Source organism: Doryrhamphus excisus, chromosome 14, assembly GCF_030265055.1.
Source record: "Doryrhamphus excisus isolate RoL2022-K1 chromosome 14, RoL_Dexc_1.0, whole genome shotgun sequence".
NCBI classification, from domain to species: Eukaryota; Metazoa; Chordata; class Actinopteri; order Syngnathiformes; family Syngnathidae; genus Doryrhamphus; species Doryrhamphus excisus.
In genome coordinates this window covers 8,523,595-8,548,149 of record NC_080479.1, presented here as the reverse complement: position 1 = coordinate 8,548,149, position 24,555 = coordinate 8,523,595, and the positions used below count along the sequence as shown (strand labels likewise).

At 44.7% G+C, this 24,555-nt stretch overlaps 1 protein-coding gene across 2 annotated transcripts in view; it reads right to left on the bottom strand.

Annotated features, from left to right (window-relative positions):
- pvrl2l (PVR cell adhesion molecule related 2 like) overlaps positions 1-24,555 on the bottom strand; it is a 136,203-nt gene extending 111,648 nt beyond the window's left edge. Inside the window, exon 1 of one of the 2 annotated variants that reach the window (XM_058047572.1) lies at positions 24,176-24,555. In XM_058047572.1, the coding sequence (XP_057903555.1) occupies positions 24,176-24,266 (91 nt within the window). In that variant the 5' untranslated portion in view covers positions 24,267-24,555. The remainder of the gene's footprint in view (positions 1-24,175) is intronic. The other variant, XM_058047573.1, reaches the window with a different exon arrangement.

Below are 24,555 nucleotides of genomic sequence, written 5' to 3'. Positions count from 1 at the left end.
CGGCAAAGGTGACTATAGGGGTGTTATTTCATGTCCAGAGGGCTCTAATCATGTTAAAAAAAACATTTAAGTGGTGATAAACAGGTTGCTTATGTGTTCTAGCTCTCATTTTCTGTTCTTATGTGTACTATATAAGGTAGTAGGACGGCGAAGATGACTATAGGGGTGTTATTTCATGTCCAGAGGGCTCTAATCATGTTAAAAAAAAACATTTAAGTGGTGATAAACAGGTTGCTTATGTGTTCTATCTCTCATTTTCTGTTCTTATGTGTACTATATTAGGTAGTAGGATGGCGAAGGTGACTATAGGGGTGTTATTTCACGTCTAGAGGGCTCTAATAATATTCAAAAAAACATTTAAGCGGTGATAAACAGGTTGCTTATGTCTTCTATCTCTCATTTTCTGTTCTTATGTGTACTATATAAGGTAGTAGGACGGCGAAGGTGACTATAGGGGTGTTATGTTATGTCTAGAGGGCTCTAATAACGTTCAAAAAAACATTTAAGTGGCGCTAAGAGGTGGTCCGTGAGTCTTATTTTCTCTTATTATGTGTACTATATTGGGTAATAGCAGTGTAAAGGACGCACTTGTGAAAAGCAGCCACGAATGTCTGGCGTCGCCTACAATGTAATTGCAGGTTTGAAGAAGGCAGTAGATGACTCTGGCACTTGAGCGGGAAGTGAGTGTGTGTGTGTGTGTGTGTGTGTGTGTGTGTGTGGAGGGGTGGGGGTGAAACATTAGTGGGTCATGAAACATTACAAGCCTGCAAGCTAATGCACAAAGAGGCTAAAAATACGAGCCTAATAGCTGGAACGGCTTGATATCACCATTTGGCTGCCGGTTTGATGAAGGAAGATGACTCAAACATCTTCACATCCTTGGCTTTCTGGCCGTCAACCGGTCGTTCCATCAAGTAAAAACTTGTTGCAGGACTCTGATCCAGATGAAGGTAGAAATTAGAAATTAGAAAACATATGCGCAAAAAAATATGTTTGAATTCTCGATTCTACTTTTGTTTGATTGGCTAAAATGTTGCAAAAATGGATGTGGAAAAAGTTGTCTGCAAAACGTACACGCACACACACGCCCGCTGTGGGCCAAGAGGCGATGCTCGGCATGTCACCATGGCGCCAACAAAGAAGCCATAAAACAAAGATGGCGTCCAGCCTGACTTCGTCCCGCCATCCTGGCCCACCGAGTTGGGAACAATGGGTCCATTCTGCGCAAAGGGGGCGTGGTGTAGTGATGGGGGGGGGCATAAGTTGTGCTTCTGCCCGTTTCCACGACAATAAAGAACCTCTGAGTTTGAATGTACTGTGTGTGTGTGTGTGTGTGTCCGCCCCCCCCCCCCCCCCCCCCCCCCAATGTGAGTGAGCTATCAGCTTATGTGTTTATTTTATGCCCCACTTCACTTCCACGCCGTGGAAACAAGTGAGGTCATCCGGCCGGACTGCTGCAGGATTTCCCTCTCCAAACACACACACACACACACACACACGACACAAACGGCGCTGTAGCGGATCCGGACGCGTCCGCTCCAAAGTGGAAGGCGGACCTTTGTTTCTCATTTAACATCGGCGGCGTCAAATCAATCAACGTAATTAGCCGCACAGCTGAGCTAATAACCGCCATGGATCCTCCGGCAGTCTGCTTTATTGGTTGCCATGACAACGCGGCCGTAACCAAGGAGACCGCAACACTTGCCGTCGCCTCCTTCGGACCAGACGCCACCGTGGGGAATTCAGCAGCAGTTTCCTGCGATGGAACGGCGGGAACATCAAGCCCGCTGTCACAGCGAAGTCACTTGTCCGTGTGGGTTCCTGAGGCGGGTTGATTTGTGTCTGCCTGTTAGGGGGGGGCGCTGATAAGGACGGGGCATCCATCCTACCGTTTAGGGCCTCATAGTGACAAATAAAGGATGCAAAGGCCGTCTTTCTGGTTGTACTGGACACTTTTGGAGCCTCTTCATGTCAACAACAGCAATAAAAAAAACAAGCTGTGGGTTTAAATGATCGACGGGACGCTAATGGACACCCCCCCCCCCCTTGTTTACATTTAGCAGCATGTTCCATCAATATGAAAAGAGCTGCAGGCGTTATCTGATGTGACGCTCTTTTACCTTTAATTTACCTGGGGGCCACTGGAGCTAGGGTCTGGGCAAGGCTGGGCCGCATCAGGTTTTCAAAAAAAAACAAAAAAACGCATTTATTAAAAACAGAAAAATATACAAACTTTTTCAGTGCTTTGGTTCCGATTTTCTACAATAAAAGCTCTGATAAAACATTCCACTGTTCTCAAATATCTTACTTTTTATTTTTCTGCACAAAATAAGATGAAAAATAAATAAACAAATCAAGAATAAAGAAAATCAATCAATCAGTAATAAATAAATATAATAATAATAATAAAACGGCAAATAATAAAAACTTAAGAAACCACATATAGTTGGTGGGTAGACAAATTATTTTTTTCAGATTAAAATGAACAAAGCATTATTAGAGCCCTGTAGACATGACAAAACACGACTATAGTCACATTTATACTCTTTTTATTTACAACATATTGCGCAACTGCAGGGTCTTGAGACACATGCTAACTCGCAAACTAGAGAGCTAGCGACCTAAACGGTAGCCTTCAAGTTATTTCCTTTAAACTCAAATAGCCAAAAACTTACCACTTCCACACGGATAGGGAGGATTATTATTATTATTAACATTTATTTAACCTTTAACATGAACATTAATCAAACGTAATAATTTTTTCTGGGTACATGATACCATACAGCATCCATATCAAACTTGCGCGGGCCGCACTAACATTAAACTTTCATATCAAGGCGGGGGCCTCAAACTAGTGTCCTGCGGGCCACATTTGGCCCGCGGGCCGCGTGTTTGTGACCCCTGCTCTAGGACTTCCTCACGTGCAGCAGCAGCGCTAGCGTGCCGTCACGCAGACCAGGACATGAAAGACCAGAGCCAAACAAATCCAAATTCCTGAGTCTTCAGTGTGCGAGCGGTGAAGAAGAGCAGAGGACGTATTTGAGCGTTTAATGGGCGTCGAGCTTCAAAGCGTCTCAGAGGAGGCGAGAGGACGTCAGGTCGGTCCAAACAGAAAATGTTTTATCTGCTGTGAGAGCGCCATCATTAGAGGAAGGCCGACACGTTGCATTATTAAACGGCGTCTTCTTCCGGGATTTAAAGCAACATTATTGTTGTAAATACGCCACGAATCCTTTCTTGTGATACAATGCCTTGTAATTAGAGGAGTAGCGTTGCAGTGGTGTGGTTGCCGTGGCAACCCCCGACCAGGGATGGGCACCAAGAATTGTTTAGTTTGTCAAATTAGATCAATTAAATTTCAGGTTTGTGGCCTGAAACGGGCGCCAATCGTAACAAAATGACGACGGTGACTTCGACATACCAACAAAAGAACGCCCGATGCCGCTTGACTTTAATACGACAGGCTTCGGCGTCTTCATTTCCCGCGGCGTGCGAAGCCGAATGATGTGCAAATTATTGATCTGCCATTTGATACACTGCCGCCACAGCCTATGCGATCCATATCGCTTCTGCAGAGCTATTTATATTCCCCCGGCGTCCTCGTGCTTTGGACCGATATCTGCATGAGCGGACACAGGACGCACACGCGTGTGTTGTTGTCCGACCACCATCGAGTGTTAATTTCTATTTTACTTTTTCCGTTTATACGACGCACAAAAGCTGGAGTGGAGCGTTGTCTCCGCCTACTCCGCAATTCTGAAGACACAAACGAACAAGGAGATCGAACGCATCGGTGTCCAGGCCTGCTATCATTTTCATCCCCCCACACACCCCCCACCCCACATACACACACACAAAAAAAATACATCCCTTGCAAGATCGGAGGAGGCGAGGCGAGGCGCTGCTGTCTGTGTTTTGCGAGTCGGCCATTTGGACATAAATTGCCTTTGAAGCCATAAGAAGCCATTTGTGCTGAAAGCATTTGTGAAAATATGATTTTTCTTTTTTTCGTGGGAAGAGGTGCAGCGGGACTCACACAAGACATTTTATCACATTTAGAGCCAAGAAGAAACATTTTTCCGCAAAGCTTCGCATACAAGGACAGTTAAATGACTTCAAAATGAGCTTTAATGGCAGAAAATAAGCTTTCGGAATTGAGCTACCTCGGCGGCCATTTTGGGGAAGTCGTACACGAATGTTACATGACAATCACTCCTAACAGCTTGGTGAGTTCAAGTCAAGCACAAAGCCATATGGGAGACATTTTAGCACATTTCCGCGATACGTTAGCAAACAAGCTATCAAGGGCTGTTAAATGGGCTTCAAAAATGAGCTTTAATGGCAGACAATACTGCAAGCTTTTGGAATTGAGCTAGCTCGGTGGCCATTTTGTGGAAGTCGTGCACGGCTATTACATGACAAGCGCTCCTAATTGTTTCCTATACAATTTACTGAGTTCAAGTCAAGCACAAAGCTGTATAGGAGACATTTTAGTCCAGGGGTAGGAAAACTTTTTGATTGGCGGGCATTGATTAAACAAAATTGACGGGGGGCCAGACTCTATATTTTACAAGTAACAGTCCACCTGGAATTATTGTATCTGTAAGTGTCATGCAATCTGCTATATGTGCGCTTTGAGATCATTTATTTGATGTAAAGTGCGTTGTAAATTTATAATAATAATAATGAATTTATGATTATTTCATATTATTTGTTATTTTTATTATGATTATTATTAGTAGTAATAATTATTATTATTTGTATTTATAATATTTTTATTTATAATAATAATAATTTCTAATAATAATTATTATTATAATAATAATTATTATTATTATTCTTATAATAATATTTTTTTTATTATTATTAAGTTTGCTGACCCCTGAACTTATTATTATTAATAATAATGATAATCATAATATAATAATAATAATAATAATAATAATAATTATTATTATTATTATTATTATTATTATTATTAGTATTATTATTATTATTATTGTTATTGTTATTATAAATAAAAAATATTATTATTATTATTACTAATAATAATAATCATAATAAAATAACATGTTGAGCTTATTATTAATAATAATAATGATAATCATAATAAAATAACTTATTGAGCTTATTATTATTAATAATAATGATAATCATAATATAATATTAATAATAATGATAATAATAATCATCATTATAACACTATTATTATTATTATTATTATTATTATTATTATTATTATTATTATTATTATTATTATTATTATTATTATTATTATTATTATTATTATTATGTGTCCCTTTTTTCAGGAGCACTTTGTAAACAATGTTGTCTCAAGCCATGATGCCAGGTTGTATGTTGACTTTAAATGAAATACTTTAAAAAGAACGGGCGGGACGTATTCAAACACTTGGCGGGCCAAATGTGGCCCCCGGGCCGTAGTTTGCCCACCTGTTTTAGCCCATTAGAGACATAACATCTTTCTGCTAGCTTAAAGGCTACAAAGAAGCCACAAGAACGTGAGACGGGATTGGGGCTCCTTGTTTACATCCGTGACTTTAGGGAGTTGAGGACAGGCCAATAATGGCTCATCAACTTAGCGCCTCCGGCCAAGAAAGCACCAGAGAAAAATGGTCCACTTGCAGCACAGCCGTAGTAGAAATAAAGATCAATAGAGGAAAGAAAGAAAACAAATCCAATCACACGTGATTTGTACGGCCGCCGCTGCCTCCGCTTCGCCCTGCCGGCACTCTTTCTGTCCATCTCGCCGCACCTGTTGAGCTGCCGGCGTAAATGGCGGCCATTACGTCGATGGGGAGAGCTTTCAGGCTGCATTATTATTGAAATGGAGGCTATTACCGCACGCGAATGGTCTTACCGTTGAAAGGAACGTGTTGCGAAGCTGGCGGATGGAGCGTTTTTTTTTGGTTTTTTTTTATGCCCAAAAGGAAACGAATCTCTACTTTGAGCCCCAGAAAGGGTGGCGGAGGAGAGTATGGTCTCCTATGCTAATCTCGTTAGCATTTGATTGAGTGGCAACGTGGCGCTCTTATCGGGCCGCTTTCGTGTTTGATAAGACGCCACAAAGCACATATTGGAATTATTCAGACAGGTTTTCTCTCTCTCTTTGTCACTGAGAGGAAAGCGACACCCCCCCGACCCCCACCCACCCACTTCTTCAGGTACCGTGCCGAATGACGTCCAACACAAGGACTTGACCTCCGAACCCTTGACATTTGAAATCCGCCACCTCCAAAACAAAAGTGGCTCGAAAAGTGACATTATTCTTATACCAACGTTTACATTTTTATGTTTTTTTAATTTTTGTTGTCTTATTAAATTATATTTTTAGAGTGTGCCACGGGCCAATGAAAAACTGTTGCGTCAGCCCGCCACAAATACGTCCCTATTAGTAACCAAACATGGCCGCCGCTTACACAAAGAGGTCAGAGGGCACTCACCTCATGACCTCCTAATGTGACGCACGCCTTTGATCATCATCCTCTTCGTCGTCACTGAGAGTGTGTGTGACAAACACACAACATACACAAGCAGTGACAACAGGACCCCCCCACCCCACACACACACACACACACACAAAAAGAAACACTCTGTGCTGCAAAAACAGAGTGAGAGAGAGGGGGAGCAGGGGGGGGCACAAAACAAAGATCTCTTTCCCAGCCGGGAGTCTCACTCTGATTGCTAATTAGCGACTTGTCAACAGTCATTCCTGTGTGCTCACCCCCCCCCCCCCCCCCCCATCACTGCTGCGGCACTCCAACACACACACACACACACTTTTTACTGCCGTCTCATCTAACCAATGCGACTCCTTTCCAGTCTGCGACAAGAAAAATGATGACAACAAACACAACAAACACACACACTCTCCAAAGCAACCAAAGCAGGGGCGTCCAAATGGTGGAAAAGGGAAGGATGATAGAAGTTATGTTCATATGCAGTCATGGAAACAATTATGATGACAACTAACGGTACCTTTGTTTGGACTGATACAACGGTGACAACAAAAGGAGTTGAATGTTTGGCAGTACAATGCCCGCCTCTCAGCTATATTTATTGATTGATTGATTGATTGATTGATTTACTTTGTTGACATAATTGCTTTTAAATGTAAATACATGACACTAAAATTACATGATTCTTGTTGTTTTTTTAGTTTTACTGTTAAATTCTATTGTTTTATTCATTTTATTATTTATTTATTATTCATACTGATTATATTAGTTATACTTATTTATTTGTTTGTTTTATTTGTTTTATTTATTTTATTATTTATTATTTATATTTAATTTATTTGTTTTATTTATTTTATTATTTATTTATTATATTATTTATACTTATTAGTTTTCTTTGTTTTATTTATTTTTATTTGTTTTATTTATTTTATTATTTATTATTTATATTTTTATTTGTTTTATTTATATTAGTATTTATTTATTATATTATTTATACTTATTATTTATTTCTTTGTTTTATTTATTTTATTATTTATATTTTATTTCTTTGTTTTATTGATTTTAATATTTATTTTTATTTATTATTTTTTTATTTATATATTATTTTATTATTTATTATTTATTTATTTGTTTTATTTATTCATATTTGTTTTATTCTATTCTTGCTCTCCTACATGAACACGCGTCAAGGCATGGCCAATTATGCAAATTAGATAATGACATCATCAAGCCCTCCCCCCCAACCCACCACCACAAAGAGATTGCAGTCCTGCACTGGAGGAAATTGATTTTTTCTTTCAATCAGCAAGCCAGGCAGAAAGAATGTTGTGTACTCAAGTCTCACACACACAGACACACACAGACACACACAGACACACACAGACACACACAGACACACACAGACACACACAGACACACACAGACACACACAGACACACACAGACACACACAATCTATTATAAGCAGCATCAAATATTCCTCCTAATGGCCGTAAAAGCCACAAGTTTAAAAGGACCGGTGGTGGAGATCCACTTTCCCTTCTTCCGCCCTGCAGCTGAATAAGCGCAACACCTTCAGAAGAACTGACACGGAACCAAGTATTCAAATTGAAATTCTCCTTTCAATTGGACTCACTGGAAGGTGCTGGGACCCGGGCGGCGCCGGATGGAGATTTGATGAAAAACAAACTTTAACGTAACAAACCGATAATGATAAGTATATACTTCTCAACACCGATATGGTGATGACAACTTTTGGATGTCAGGATTTGACCAAGTGTACGTTGATGTGTCCTAATCCAATATCATGAATGACTACAACCACATCACTACTAACAGGAGAACCAGAGTATGGAGTGGGAGGAGCCACATGCCGTGACCCAGCAAGGTGCACTGTATTCGGGCACACGCTCAGAGTAGCCGGTGTGCCGCCACGGAGGACTCTGGCTGGTGTTCCAGGTGGCTGATAAGGTTTTTGTACGCTCTATGTTTGTTTTGGCGGGCAGCACGGCGGTCTAGTGGTTAGCGCGCAGACTTCACAGCTAGGAGACCAGGGTTCAATTCCACCCTCGGTTTGCATGTTCTCCCCGTGCATGCGTGGGTTTTCTCCGGGTACTCCGGTTTCCTCCCACATTCCAAAAACATGCTAGGTTAATTGGCCACTCCAAATTGTCCATAGGTATGAATGTGAGTGTGAATGGTTGTTTGTCTATATGTGCCCTGTGATTGGCTGGCCACCAGTCCAGGGTGTACCCCGCCTCTCGCCCAAAGACAGCTGGGATAGGCTCCAGCACTCACCGCAACACTTGTGAGGAAAAAGCGGTAGGAATGAATATTTGTTTTGGTACAAACGTCACACAAAATGTCTTCCTCTGACAATGAATGTTTGTTTACCAGCGAGCGAAAAAAGGAGCACTTGTTTTATGAAAATTAGGTATTTTTTTTCCAAATGGTAAATTCCCTCATATTGTGCACCCCCACTTTAACATTGATCCCGATGCGGTGATATCATAATTTCTACTGCGTTTTGATAGGTAACATGTTAAACAACCTGGCCTGAAAGTTGCCACCCCGCCCCCTGCCCCCCGACCCCCAAGGGTGGCACTGAGCGGTTAACAATTGAGTCGAGAAGCTTCACTGGTGTCTTCTCGTCTCTATTTGCACTCTGAGCAGCGTCCGACCGGAAATATCGATGTGATGCATTCGCATCGTGATCCATCAACACGTGTGGGGATGGGGGTGGGGGGGTGGGGGTACAGCAGTGACATTTTTTCTTGTGCTGATTAAGTGCACGTCCCGTGGCACAGCGGGCAAAACAATCTATAATTGAAGAAGGGCGGCCACATGCGCTTTGACGCCATGTTGCGCATGTGTCATGAGCATGCTACAAACACACACAAACACACACAGCAGTGTTTCCCCCAGGAAGGTCAACTTTATTTGATTTGAATTGTATTTTCTATACAGCGCCACTTCACAACAGAAGCAATTTAAGAATACTTTTACTGTGTAGAAATATGGCTTTGAAAAAAAAATGGTCATCTCTAACGCGCACCGACGGGTGTGAATAGCTTCCGAGCTGCCACATACGACGGCATGGAAAAGGTGGAGATAAAGCCGAGTGGGTGAAGTCCTGACACGTGAATGTTTTGATATTCATGCGGTTGAAGAGGCCACTGGAGGCGGCGCTCATCCAACGAGGTCACGAACGCGGCCGCCTCCGCCGCCGGCAGATTGACCTCAGAGGCAGGCGGCAAAGTCGGGCAGGGGCAGAGTGCACAACGGGAGAGAGTTCCTGCACATAATCATCTTTCCAAAAAAAAAAAAAAAGTACTTCCTGGTTTCACTTCCTGTGTCGTCAGTACTGCTTTTGTTCCACCGGGGGCGCTGCTGATTCTACTTTAAACTGAAATAACACGCCTCCTCCCCTTTTCGCCACTCTTTTGTTGTTCTTCCACGCTCCTCCTCCTCTTTTTTCTTGTCCCCCCCCCAACCCCACCTCCCATATGAATAAATACACGCCGCGATGGCAAAGGAAGAGAGCACACGGGAGACGAAACTAGGGCAGCCCAACCTGGACGCGTATCGTCCCCAGCAATTTGTTCAGATGGCAAGCGAGGCGGGGGGGTTGAGGGGTAGGGGGGTGGGGGGGGGGGCCTGAGATGGAGAGGGGGGTTGTGGAGGGGAACAAGGAGCTTAAAGAGGAGGCGAACAAAAATGGAGCGACGAGGCGAGCCAGAAGGACAGGAAAGTGGTGGCGGGATGACAGAACACACTGGGGGGGTAAAATTAGACTGGGGGACAACTTTATTTATTTATTAGATTTTTTTAGGGGGGGGGGGGGCACAGCCTTTTTTTATTGGCTTTTGGATATGAAGACAATATTGAGCTATATAAACTTTTTAGTCCCCTTTAACATAAAATGAAGATGCTTTGGTCAGGTAGTTTCATTTTTTAAATTGTCTTCTTTTACATGTTTTTTCCATCCATTCATCTTCTGCTTATGCCAGGTGATTGTGATAATACCCACCATTTTCTAACAGGAAGTGACACACATCACTGAAAAGCTTTGATGTTAAACAAGCTGCTGATGGCCGTCCAATGGCAGTAAAATGACGAGAAAAGAAGATGAGAAAGATGAAAACACACACAGGAGAGTGGAAGAGGAGGGGAGGGGCTGGGCGAAGATGAGGATGAGAAGCGGGAGGCACACCGCCCCCCCAGCCCGAGAGAGGCCATCAATAATCCATGCAGCCTTAAGTACTCGTTTCGGGAATAAAAATCGCTCCTGTGCTGCTGTAGTCATCCTCTTTCTTCATCTTCCGAGCGCGCGGCGTGGCGGCACTGCCGTCATCACATGACCACTCACTACGCTAACCATTATTTGTCCATGAAAGTTACTGGCTCAAGGAAGACGAGACTATACACTTTAGTGTTGGATGATGTTAGTGAATTCCCAAATTTCCACATGTTTACCACCTTCTTAATCCGCTTTATAATATTATGAGAGCCCTCTACACATAAAATAACACCCCTAAAGTTACCTTTACACTCCTATTATCCAATATAGTATACATAATAAGAGGAAATAAAACATATACGCCATAGAAAACATGTTTAACACCTTCTAAAACCACTTTTCAATATTATTGGAGCCCTCTAGACATGAAATAACAGCCCTATAATCACCTTTACACTTCTATTATCCAATATAGTATACATAATAAGAGAAAAAAAGACATATACGTCATAGAAAACATGTTTACCACCTTCGAAATCCACTTTTTAATATTACGAGAGCCCTCTACACATAAAATAACACCCCTAAAGTTACCTTTACACTTCTATTATCCAATATAGTATACATAATAAGAGGAAATAAAACATATACGCCATAGAAAACATGTTTACCACCTTCTAAATCCACTTTTCAATATTATTGGAGCCCTCTAGACATGACATAACAACCCTATAATCACCTTTACACTTCTATTATCCAATATAGTATACATAATAAGAGGAAATAAAACATATACGCCATAGAAAACATGTTTACCACCTTCTAAAACCACTTTTCAATACTATTGGAGCCCTCTAGACATGAAATAACAACCCTATAATCACCTTTACACTTCTATTATCCAATATAGTATACATAATAAGAGAAAAAAAGACATATAGGTCATAGAAAACATGTTTATCACCTTATGAGAGCCCTCTACATATAAAATAACAACCCTATAATCACCTTTACACTACTATTACACAATATAGTATACATAATAAGACTAAATAAGATATTTAAGACATTAATATGTTAAAATTGTATTCTTTGTGCTGTGATATGAAATACGCTTGTTCTTCAAATTGACGAGATACATGAGGTGAATTGGCAACATTAAATAAACAAATGTATTTTTTACATATTACTTTATTTAATGAATGAATGTATTCTATCTTTTGTATTCTTTACACTATGTTATGATACACAGTAGTTTTTAGAGTTGACCTGACACATTAGGTGAATTTGTACAAAGAATACGGACGCCAGCCTGAATTTGACTCGGTATCGGAAAGGATCATCGGAAAGGAAACGCACGGCATTCCGCAATGCATGTGTCCTCATGTGATACCTTTCCAGGCGCAAAGGGAAAAGCAAGAAAAGGCTAGCAACATTCCTCCCGCAAACCTGCTCCACCACATTCCCTCGTTTGTTACTCCTTTCTTATTTACTCGTATAACCTGCTGGCGACAGAGTGAAACAGAGAGAGAGAGAGAGAGAGAGAGAGAGAGAGAGAGAGAGAGAGAGAGAGAGAGAAGAGAAAGAGTTCTCAGCCTGTAAAAAAAAGAAGAATCTTAACAGTCAGGCTCATTTGGAACTGTGAAGCAATTAAATTACTATTTGAATCCTGTGCAAAAGACGGCCGACGAGGACGCTGATGAAGACGCAGATAATGAGAGTCCACACAGAAAGGGAGGGAGGAAGAGGAGGAGGAGGAAATGGAGGAAGAAGAGACGTAAAAATGACGTGACAGACTGAGGACGGGAGGGGGGGGGGGAAAGAAAACAGGGAATAGAAAATGAGGTAGAGGAGTCGGCTAAGGCGTTGCCTCGGGCCATGTCATTGTCTTTTGGTGCACTAGTGTGTGTGCGTGAGAGTGTGCGGGTGCGTGTGTGTGTGTGTGCGTGTGTGTGTGTGTGTGTGCGTGTGCTCTATTATTATAATAAAATGTGGAGATGGACTATAGCATAATCTTGTTTAGGTAAGCTGAGTACAAAGCCATCTTTAATAACATTTGAAAAGAAGACATCATCATATCATTGCAACCCCCCCCACACACCAACCAACCAACCAACCCTCTACTCCACACCCCCACGCCCACTCCAACCCACAAAGCTCGCTCTACCAGTTGAATGGCTATCATGTTAAGAGCAGATACAAGATGGATTCTTCAATAGGAATGTCTCATCATTGTGACAATTATGATTTCTTAGGTTTTAAATTTAAGAACAGAAGATCAGTGGGCTTGGAAGGGAACCCTGAGGAACATAGCGAACAAGTGAAATTATGCTTGATTAATTCAACTTAGGCGGCACGGCGGTCTAGTGGTTAGCGCAGACCTCACAGCTAGGAGGACCAGGGTTCAATTCCACCGTCGGCCATCTCTGTGTGGAGTTTGCATGTTCTCCCCGTGCATGCGTGGGTTTTCTCCGGGTACTCCGGTTTCCTCCCACATTCCAAAAACATGCTAGGTTAATTGGCCACTCCAAATTGTCCATAGGTATGAATGTGAGTGTGAATGGTTGTTTGTCTATATGTGCCCTGTGATTGGCTGGCCACCAGTCCAGGGTGTACCCCGCCTCTCGCCTGAAGACAGCTGGGATAGGCTCCAGCACCCCCGCGACCCTCGTGAGGAAAAAGCAGTAGAAAATGAATGAATGAATGAAGATGAGTGGGCTCGGAAGGGAACCCTGAGGAACATAGCGAACAAGTGAAATTATGCTTGATTAATTCAACTTAGCTCCAAAACAAAGATCTCTGTTTCTATCATCCAAGGGTCCTTCAAACTAAACACAGCACGAGTGACCTTACGAATGATCCCACTTCTGACACCCTCAATGTGGATTTGGTTTAGACTGAAAAACCTGTCCTTGACACTGACCGGCATGGATCTCAAGCGCTTGGCTTGAAAGAGAACCGTATTGTGAGGACTAGATCCAGAATCGGCCTAATGATGAAGTCCGTGGCGGGTTTACCCAATCAAGACCGCGTCCTGCCATCAGAAGCATGGAGAAAGTAAGCTATTTTGGCGTGGAAAATCCCAAGCCGACATCCTGGCGGCCATGTCTCCCACTAAAGTGAGCGCTGCCACTAAGAATTCCCGAAGGAGCAGAGAGTTTATGGAATAACACTAATCTGCTGCGGCTGCCAGTGCTTGTAATTCCATTGTTGCCTGGAGCTGGAGCTTTGTGCCACATTGTGTCCAGAGGTCTCCTGCAATCCCGTCTTTCTCTTCTCCGCGGGCTGGCTGGCGGGCGCCAACATCATAGACCACTGCAGAGGACGCTGGGGCGAAAGGAGGGGGGTTAAGAGGGGTGATTTAGCGTGAGAAGTCCCCCTACCCCGAATATCAGTCCCATCCATCCAGAAAAATTCCAGCCTCGCTCGCCATGTGGAGCGTCATGATAAACACATCGAAGAGGCGAGGGACCGATTCCGTCAAAGTCCCAGCATGCCGATGCGGCGTGACATCATATGAGGGTTCAAACGCAGGCCGACACCTGTGAGGCGGGGGTGGGTGTGCGGTAGGTGGCGTTCATCAACATTTTTTCTCCCTGTGAAGCCATCTTGAATTGGAGCATTCATCACACATGCACCTAACCATCATGTCACCTGACCCAGTGGGGACGAGGTGGCCCGGTTGGCTTCCTGATTCGGGTTGCAGGGGGCCAGCATCCTTACTATAAGACCAGTTCCTTATATTTTACCCATAAACATCCACGTTGATGTTTTCATCACATCGATGTATACGCTCCAAAGGCTGGTGCTCACCAGTAAACAGTCTGGGGTGGCGGGGGCGGCGGCAATGGGGAGGGGGCGGCACGTTCTGCACCTTTAATGTGCTTTGTTAAATGAGACATAGAACAACGCTAATTGGACGGCAAATGTCAGCTGGCAAGCTAGGTGGCTAATTAGCTGCTCAGACGCGGCACATTAAGCAGCGTGTAACCGGGCCCATTTAGCATGCTGGGGGAGGAGTGGGGGTGGGCGGGTTCCTGACCCATCCATCAATACCGCTCACATCCTCCTTCACGTGGATGCCGCCATAGTAGTTGTTAATAAGTCATTATTTATCTCAATGGTTTTATATTTTCATTTCTTTATTTTAATATTATATTATTATTATATATTTTAATATAATTAATATATTTAAAATATTTGTCGTATATACTGTATTAGCTTGGTAAACCACCCCGCTAAAATTAATTATATCCATTAAAAATTACATTTATTAATTAATTAAATGTAACAACTTTTAAACAACGGTTGCACGGCGGTCTAGTGGTTAGCGCGCAGACCTCACAGCTAGGAGGTCAGAGTTCAATTCCACCCTCGGCCATCTCTGTGTGGAGCTTGCATGTTCTCCCCGTGCATGCGTGGGTTTTCTCCGGGTACTCCGGTTTCCTCCCACATTCCAAAAACATGCTAGGTTAATTGGCCACTCCAAATTGTCTATAGGTATGAATGTGAGTGTGAATGGTTGTTTGTCTATATGTGCCCTGTGATTGGCTGGCCACCAGTCCAGGGTGTACCCCGCCTCTCGCCCAAAGACAGCTGGGATAGGCTCCAGCACCCCCGCGACCCTCGTGAGGAAAAGCGGTAGAAAATGAATGAATAAATGAACTTTTAAACAACCGCTGCACGGTGGTCGTGTGGTTAGCGCGCAGACCTCACAGCTCGGAGACCAGGGTTCAATTCCACCCTCGGCCATCTCTGTGTGGAGTTTGCATGTTCTCCCCGTGCATGCGTGGGTTTCCTCCCACATTCCAAAAACATGCTAGGCTAAATTGTCCATAGGTATGAATGTGAGTGTGAATGGTTGTTTGTCTATATGTGCCCTGTGATTGGCTGGCCACCAGTCCAGGGTGTACCCCGCCTGTACTTCTGCCTCTTGCCTAAAGACAGCTGGGATAGGCTCCAGCACCCCTCGGGACCCTCGTGAGGGCAAGCAGTAGAAAATGAATTAATTTTCACTTTCTGGTGTTAACAGGGTGCCAGTCGTACAGTCGCGACCTCTCGTGAAAAACGGCTGACAACCGTTGGAAGTTTCTTTCAAGCAGAGGAAGTGTCAGAATTGGGATGATTAGCCATGTGGTGCCTAGTTTGAGGCCCCTTGGGCCCCACAAATGTGTAGTTAGATGACTGAAGGCGTGCATGCACCCAAAAACTTGGTTCTTTGGTAAGGAGGACAGGTTTTTCAGATATCGACTTCCGAAGTTGTTAAAACGGTGTCAGAAGTGGGATGACGAGCCATGCTGAGCTTAGAGCAAAGAACCTGGCTCTTTGGTGAGGCGGACATGTTTTTCAGATAATGACTGACTGGGGGGAGGGCACTGCTTCTTTCCATTCATTCATTCATTTTCTACCTCACGAGGGTCGCGGGGGTGCTGGAGCCTATCCCAGCTGTCTTCCTGCGAGAGGCGGGGTACACCCTGGACTGGTGGCCAGCCAATCACAGGGCACATATAGACAAACAACCATTCACACTCACATTCATACCTATGGACACTTTGAAGTCGCTAATTAACCTAGCATGTTTTTGGAATGTGGGAGGAAACCGGAGTCCTCAGAGAACTCAACATGCAAACTCCACACAGATGGCAGATGGTGGGATTGAACTCGGGTCTACTAGCTGTCGGCCGCCATGCAGCCGGTACTAAAGCTACACATACAGCCTGGTTTGAAGGACCCTCGACACGAGTGACCCTGGTATAGTCGAGCCATAAAGCTTATCGAGGACAGCCTTTTCAGTCTAAGTTAAGCGGTCCAAGCATAAAATGAAAGCACACGGCCCTGAATGCGGTTTGTGTGCATTTTTTTTTTCCCACAAAAAAAAAAAATAATGCAGCTCTTGTTAGAGATGGAGAGTCCTTGCGAAGAGCTTTTACATTTCAGCTCTCATATTAATGATTATCACTACTTCAGATGCGCGTTACAGGACAATAAAAAGGCCAAATAACTGGTGTTTTATTGGCTGATTTGCTGATCAGCAGGCTGCCTGCTACAATTAACGGGTGCTGGAGGCCAGCATTCTTCACATGGAGCCGACATCCCGTCACCCGTCCTAAAAGAGTTTATTTGTTTGACACTTTTCTGCGAGGGACGCTACATTGCAGCGTTCCTGCATGTGTGAGATACACACATACACACACACACACACACACAAAACACTTAACAAGTCAAGGTGTGCACATGCTTTTCAATGTATTATTGTTGTTTTTGCATCACTTTACACATGCTGGATGATGTACCACCATGGTGCCAAAACACGCACACACACACACACTGATGCTGATGTCAGCAGTGAGTGTTCAGGATGCTTTCTCACCAGCTATCAAAAAGCTCAGTAATTAGCACACACAATGCGGGGCATGATAGCATGACACACATACACACACATGCGAAATGAAACTCTTTCATTTGCTATTTCATGACAATTTCCCATTGAGTGTGTGTGTGTGTGTGTGTGCGTGTCCTGAAGACTCCCAATTTCAAACAAAGGGGCGGACGAAAAAAACAAAATCAAACGAGCGTTAATTGAAAAAGGCAAGCTGTGCTGCTCGACCGAACACGTGTGATTAGCATGACAACAAGACACTCCCTAAGTATGTCTCAACACACACGCAGCAGGTTATTGATCAAAGCAGGATGAGGTCAGACACACACACACACACATACATACATATAAATATAGATTTTTGCCACCTTTCCTTCATTAGCGGGAACATTTGTATTAATTATTAACGCACAAAGAGCTGTAAGCTACATTCAAGTCTTAGCACGCTAGCATCCTGTTAGCATGCACTATTGAAAGCTATTGAATATATTCTCAAATCAAAACAACACAACAATATCTATCGGGCCGATATGATGGAATTATGACATCAAACCATTAAAAATAGCTCAGATAGCCAATCATTTTTGAATAGACAAGATTGCTGTGCGGGTGAGCAAATCAAGCACTCCTTTTTTTTGACCTTAACAACCTGTGTAACGTCCCCTGAGCTCTCACTTGTAAACAAACATTCACTTGAAGAGGAAGGATGTTGTAAAAAAAAAAAAAAAAAAAAAGCCAAACGCTAAAAGAACGCCAGCACCGCATGTTACAAAAAGTGCAAAAGGTTTGCCAGAGACCTCGGTGACGCCACACTGGCTGCTCGGAGTCCGTGCACCAATATTTTGGTGTCTCCTCCTGCTTTGTACTCCGCTTCTCCTGACCTCCGGAGCAGCACTGCAGCTGCCGGAGCATGTGCCCGAATACAAGTGCACTCTGCTGGGCCAGAGCAGGTGGCTCCCTCCGCTCTATACTCTGGTTCTCCTGGTAGTGATGTAATCGTAGTAATGTCATATTTGGCAGTTAATCAAATCCTAATTTGTTCCAGTCCTTCTTACCTGTCTGAACAAACTACAGTTACATTTTTTTTTAAAGTAGATATAAAAAATGTATCTGCACCATCTCCATCTTGAAAAGCAGAAGGTTATCAGCATCGGTTTGAAGAAAAAGATATCACGCATCTCCAACTCCAATGTGTAATGTGTGTACTTCTGCTGTCTTTGTGTGTAAAGAAGAAGAAGAAAACATATTTTGAGTGTTTCGTCTCTGTTCCTCCACAAACGCGTGATTCACCTCCAAAAGCTAATCAGCAACTTTAAACGCAAGCGAGCGCCGCACATGCTGGGAGGGAAAGTGGACGCGCATGAAAGTGCACCTATACACCTCATTAGCGGCCCTGTCCAGCTAGCCCGGGCCAGAACACCCCCCCCCCAACACACACACACACACACTGCCCAAAATCATCCAACTGCCTCCCCGCTCTCATGAAGAGAACCACTGGAGCCTCCAAATGTCTCCCTGGGGGGGATTAAGAAGTCATCCTCACTCCATGAAGCCTGCAAATAGAATCCAGAGGGGGTTGGGGGGGGGGGGGGGGGGGGTCACAGGCATGGACGCTGCACTCGTTTCATATTTTTCTATCACTGAGTTTTTTCAGAAGGGTGGGTAGCGGCGCACACGAAGCGCAAAAACCTCACAGAGGGGGGTTCTCAGTGGCATTCACCGCAGGCCAAGGGAGCGTCTCTAAATTGCATCAAGCGGTAATTACACCATAGCTTTTTTTATTATTTACGCCGGCGCCTGAAATATATGCCCGAGGCGAAAACATTGGCAACCATTGGAGCGTTGGACCGTCGTCACGATGTCATATTTTCATAGCTCATCGTCGAGATTGGGTACGTGAGGTGAAAAATCTGTGCCGAAACATGGAAGGCATGTCACATGTTGGAAAGGAGTCCTCCTTCCTGTGTGCCGCCGTTCGACAACCACAGCAAGCTAGCCAGGAAACCATCCCTGACAAATGTACGACGGAATTGTGTCATCTCTTCCTTTCTTCCTGTACTTGTCGTCCACACATCGTCGGGACACATTCCAAAGACAGCGGGGGTGAATGTAGCTTGTTGTTCCGACTCCACCATGAACTTTGGCAACATATTTGTAGTATTCCTGTTTCTCACGTATGGCATTTTCCTTCATTATAATGTTTTATTTCTATAGTTGAATATATATTGATCTACATTAGAGTGGTTTTAGCGTCTTTAGTGCACAAAATCAGGATCCTTGCATTTTTCTGTTTGTGGTCCTCTATGGAAACGATGTAAACGGGGCTAAAGCGGACTAAAGCAGACTAAAGCGGACTCAAGCGGACTCAAGCGGACTCAAGCGGACACCGAATTGGATGGGGGTAGACAGAGTGGCCTTGTCTCAACATTTTCCCCCCTTCTGAAGTTGCCTCTTACTCCCTCGCTGCCTAAGCAATGAGCCTGAGAAGAAGAATTGCACTGGCAGCCTTTCTAACTCCACCAAAAAGCTGTTCCAACAAAAGGGCCCCCCACTGGGGAGCCGGCCAGGGCGGCTGAAACAGGAGTCCCGAGCCCAGAATGCAGAAGAGGAAGATGAAGAAGACTGTGAAGTTGCCATGTTTGTTTGTGTGAGAGCCTTCGCGGCATGTGTGGCGCATCCAAGCGGTTGATGCATTTATGTTGCCAGACGTGTTTGTCTGGACCGAGGAGTGGCGTTCAATGGGAGGCCGTGATGGAGGCGCAAAAAAAGGGGGGTGCAGGGTGCTGCATGTGAAGCAGCCTTCAAAGCTTGATGACGACTCCGCCGCTCTCGCCTGCCGGCTAAAACCAAGTCAGGAAGTGCTCAGCATGACCGAGGCGAGTCAAAGTGGCGCTGGAGCGAGTGCAGACCTGCAAAAGAATCCACAAGCACTTCGGAGTTTCCCCCGCTCCCCCAACCCCCTCACCCTGACGCCTTTCTAAGCATCCACACGAAACCGGGAGACGGTCGTATCCATGACGACTGCTTCTACGTCGACCAAACGTGCGATGGGAGAGAAAAGCGTCGGATCGTGCAAGAGGCTGCAAAGGTGTGGGCGCTCATTAGGCAGGGGGCGGGGTCGTTAACGCTTTGGATCAATAAGCGGATACCCGGCGGCTAGCGTGGGAAAAGACAAACAACGTGACGCAATGGCGTGCAAGCCTGACACTTCCCCTTTCGCTGCAGCAGCGATGGGGAAGCCATGTTCATACCGCACGTCAACCCCGGGGACAAGACCACGCCCACTGTCACAAAAGGACGCTAACCGTGGAGAATCACTTCTTTCACCCTGCACCCAGAAAATGAAGAAAGTGACTATGAAGCACTATGGGAGGGCACTTGAGGGGGCGGAGCCTCACACGGTATCACGTATTGACTGGCGGACACACTTCCAAAACAGCAAAAAGAAAGATGTCCTCCATTGTTGGTGAACTGTGTGGAACTGAACGGTATAACACCTTCTAAATAAGGTTTTTACCATTATTAGAGCCCTCTATATATGCAATAACACCCCTATAGTCACCTTAACACGTCTATTAAGCAAGATTACACAACAAGTTGGTTTTAGGGCTCAGTGGACAAGCTGCCCACAACTGGCTGGGCTCTACTATGTGTGTGTGAAAAGTACTGTGTATATATCCACACACACACACATCTCCCAAGACAGGGCCCTTGACATTTAGTCAATCTGCCATGAGCCACAAAGGACTGAGGACCTTTACGCCAAAGAATGGCTTTTTTGGTGGCTGCTTCTGCAAATGGCTCTCAGTGTGGGTCAGGCAGGTCCAAATAGGATTTAAACACAGCAAGGCTTTTTGTGTGTTTGCGTGTGTGTGTGTGTGTTTCGTGCTGTAGTGGTATTTGTTCTTGTTTGCGTGAACGGTGAAATGTTTGCGTCTGTGCCTGCAGTGCGAGTGCACGCTAATGGCTGATCACGGCAAATAATTACATTTGTCAAACTTAAAGCTGACCTTTCATTCCAATAAAAGTGCTCTCACTCTACCTCCAGGCCACGAAGGCTCCACGCTCGCCTGCCCCGCCCCCCGGCGTCTTCGTGTCAGATGTGCGCGCCGCAAAACCGGCGACAGAAGACGAGTCATTAATAAAAGCTGCGGATAATCAGGCCGCGCCGCTCTAAAGGCGATAATCATCAGCGCCTGCTCTCACGCTGATAAGCTAATCAGCGCCGAACTCATCAGTGTTGACATTTCAGCAGGGTGTGGCACCTTTGGGGAGGCGGAGCCTAGCCATTCGGTTCCAAATATGACGACAAAGGGCCGTTTGGGGAAACCCTCGGGCATCAAAGCCTTGGGGGAGGCCGCATTGACATCATTACCTCACATCCCTAACACTAAAATGACCACCAAGCGCAACGCTCTTTTCACACAGTACATCGTATGCAGTTACACGCCTGTGCCTTTCACACAGCAACCAGCAAAGCATTAAAAATGTGACATTCATTCAACACAAGAGGGTGGGGAAAGTGTTGAGTGTCACACACTTTTGCACATGCTAACACACCTGGACACAGTCACTCTGGATATTAGCGTATATTAGCACACCTAGACATGTTTGCACTTTATAACATACTTGGAGATATTAGCACTGGATATTAGCATACACTAGCATACCTGGACATGTTGGCTCTGGATATTAACATACATTAGCACACCTAGACATGTTAGCACTTAGCACACCTGGACATGGTGGCTCTGGATATTAGCATACCTTAGCACACCTGGACATGTTTGCACTTCATAACACACCTGGACACATTAGCACTGGATATTTGCGTACATTAGCCCGCCCAGCCATGTTAGTATTTAACACACCTGGACACATTCGCTCTGGATATTAGCATACCTTAGCACACCCGGACCTGTTTGCACTTCATAACACACCCGGACACATTAGCACTGGATATTAGCGTACATTAGCCCGCCCAGCCATGTTAGTATTTAAAACACCTGGACACATTAGCTCTGGATATTAGCATACCTTAGCACACCTGGATCTGTTAGCATTTAACATACCTGGACACATTAGCTCTGGATATTAGCATACCTTAGCACACCTGGATCTGTTAGCATTTAACATACCTGGACACATTAGCTCTGGATATTAGCATACCTTAGCACACCTGGACCTGTTAGCATTTAACATACCTGGACACATTAGCTCTGGATATTGGCATACATTAGCACAACCACGCATTAGAATTTAACAGACCTGGACACATTAGCTCTGGATATTAGCATACCTTAGCACACCTGGACCTGTTTGCACTTCATAACACACCTGGACACATTAGCCCACCCAGCCAGGTTAGCATTTAACACACCTGGACACCTTCGCTCTGGATATTAGCGTACATTAGCCCGCCCAGCCATGTTAGTATTTAACACACCTGGACACATTCGCTCTGGATATTAGCGTACATTAGTCCACACAGCCATATTAGCATTTAACATACCTGGACACATTAGCTCTGGATATTAGCATACCTTAGCACACCTGGACCTGTTAGCATTTAACATACCTGGACACATTAGCTCTGGATATTAGCATACATTAGCACAACCATGCATTAGAATTTAACAGACCTGGACACATTAGCTCTGGATATTAGCATACCTTAGCACACCTGGACCTGTTTGCACTTCATAACACACCTGGACACATTAGCTCTGGATATTAGCGTACATTAGCCCACCCAGCCAGGTTAGCATTTACACACCTGGACACCTTCGCTCTGGATATTAGCATACCTTAGCACACCTGGACACATTAGCACTGGATATTAGCGTACATAAGCCCGCCCAGCCATGTTAGTATTTAACACACCTGGACACATTAGCTCTGGATATTAGCGTACATTAGCACACCTGGACCTGTTAGCATTTAACATACCTGGACACATTAGCTCTGGATATTAGCATACATTAGCATAACCACGCATTAGAATTTAACAGACCTGGACACATTAGCTCTGGATATTAGCATACATTAGCACACCTGGACACATTAGCTCTGGATATTAGCAGACAGCACACATGGACACGTTAGCACTTAACACACCTGGATACATTAGCGCTGGATATTAGCACACATTAGCGCACGTGGACATGTTAGCACTTAATAACACACCTGAACACAATTATGCTAGCATGCCCAAGTACTTAATGATTATTTTAATACGGAATCTTGTCCTTCTTTTCAACTGCATTAAATATTCCAATTCAGACAAAGATTTATGGCATTGTGGATTTGTGTGAATGTAAAAAAAATGATCACTGAGCATAAAATATTTTTAAAACAGTTAAATGAATTGGGGAGAAAAACATCATTTCAGCACAACAATGGAGAGTTTGGCCTTGAAGAGGAGAACCAACAACAGAAGGAAGATGTTTCCAACAGGTGTCTCCTGACGCCATGACCAAAATATTTCATCACCACAAAACAGCCTCGGTTACAGCACCAGAACTCCAAACTGTCAACATTACCTGTCATGTGCTAACATAAACATCATCGGCAAACTTTCAGAACGGAAGCAACCTTTTGGTTTTAAAGGTGAAACGTCTTCAACCACCAGAAGAAGTCCAGATGCCTGGACTACCTCGACCCGCATGACTGACACATCCAAAATCAATACATCAACTGTTTCCATTAATAATAGATCAATAAATCAACCAAAGGTGGATCAAGTGTGTTCTTTCATGATTCCACTGGTAAAACTGGAGAGCCGCTTCAATTCCCAGTGTTTCCAATCACCCCCCCCCCCCGCAATGTGCGGGGGTCCACACATTGCAGTACTCCTGCCATTCATGCCACTAATCACAGCTCTTAGCGGAGGTGTGGGGGGGGCAACACGGAGCCTCCCTTCACCAGGCGAACATTCAGCAGGTGACCATGCAGCAGCCTGCTGGAGGCTCAAGCAGGATTAGGCTTCCTGAGCGGTGACCTGCCGCCTGCAGCCCGGGAATTAGCCACCCACTGCCCGGCAAGCGGAAACTTTCCCCACGCACGCCGACGACAGGCTCACCTTGACGGGCGGAGAGGAGGAGCCAAGCCGCCGCCAGTGGCAGCAGCAGCGGCGGCGGCAGCAGCCTGGCGTGAGCGTCGCGTCTCGCCATGGAGCAGGTTGATGCACGTCAACAACAATCCACGGCAGCGGTCCGCGTTATTCCCTTCCCGGTGTGGAAGTTGAGCGGTTCGGGAGAAGCAAGTTGAGGAGCCGACCTGCGCGGAGTGTTCGTCTTCCTCAGGGCTGCGTGACTGACGGCGGGAGCGGAACCACTCCCCGGGTGGGCCGGCCGCAGTGCGCACTCTTTGGGAGCCCGCAAGCTGCCCCACTCACGGCGTGGAAGCCAGACTGCGCGCGTGTGCGTCTGTGTGCGAGGGAGCGTGCGGTGTGCGGGATTG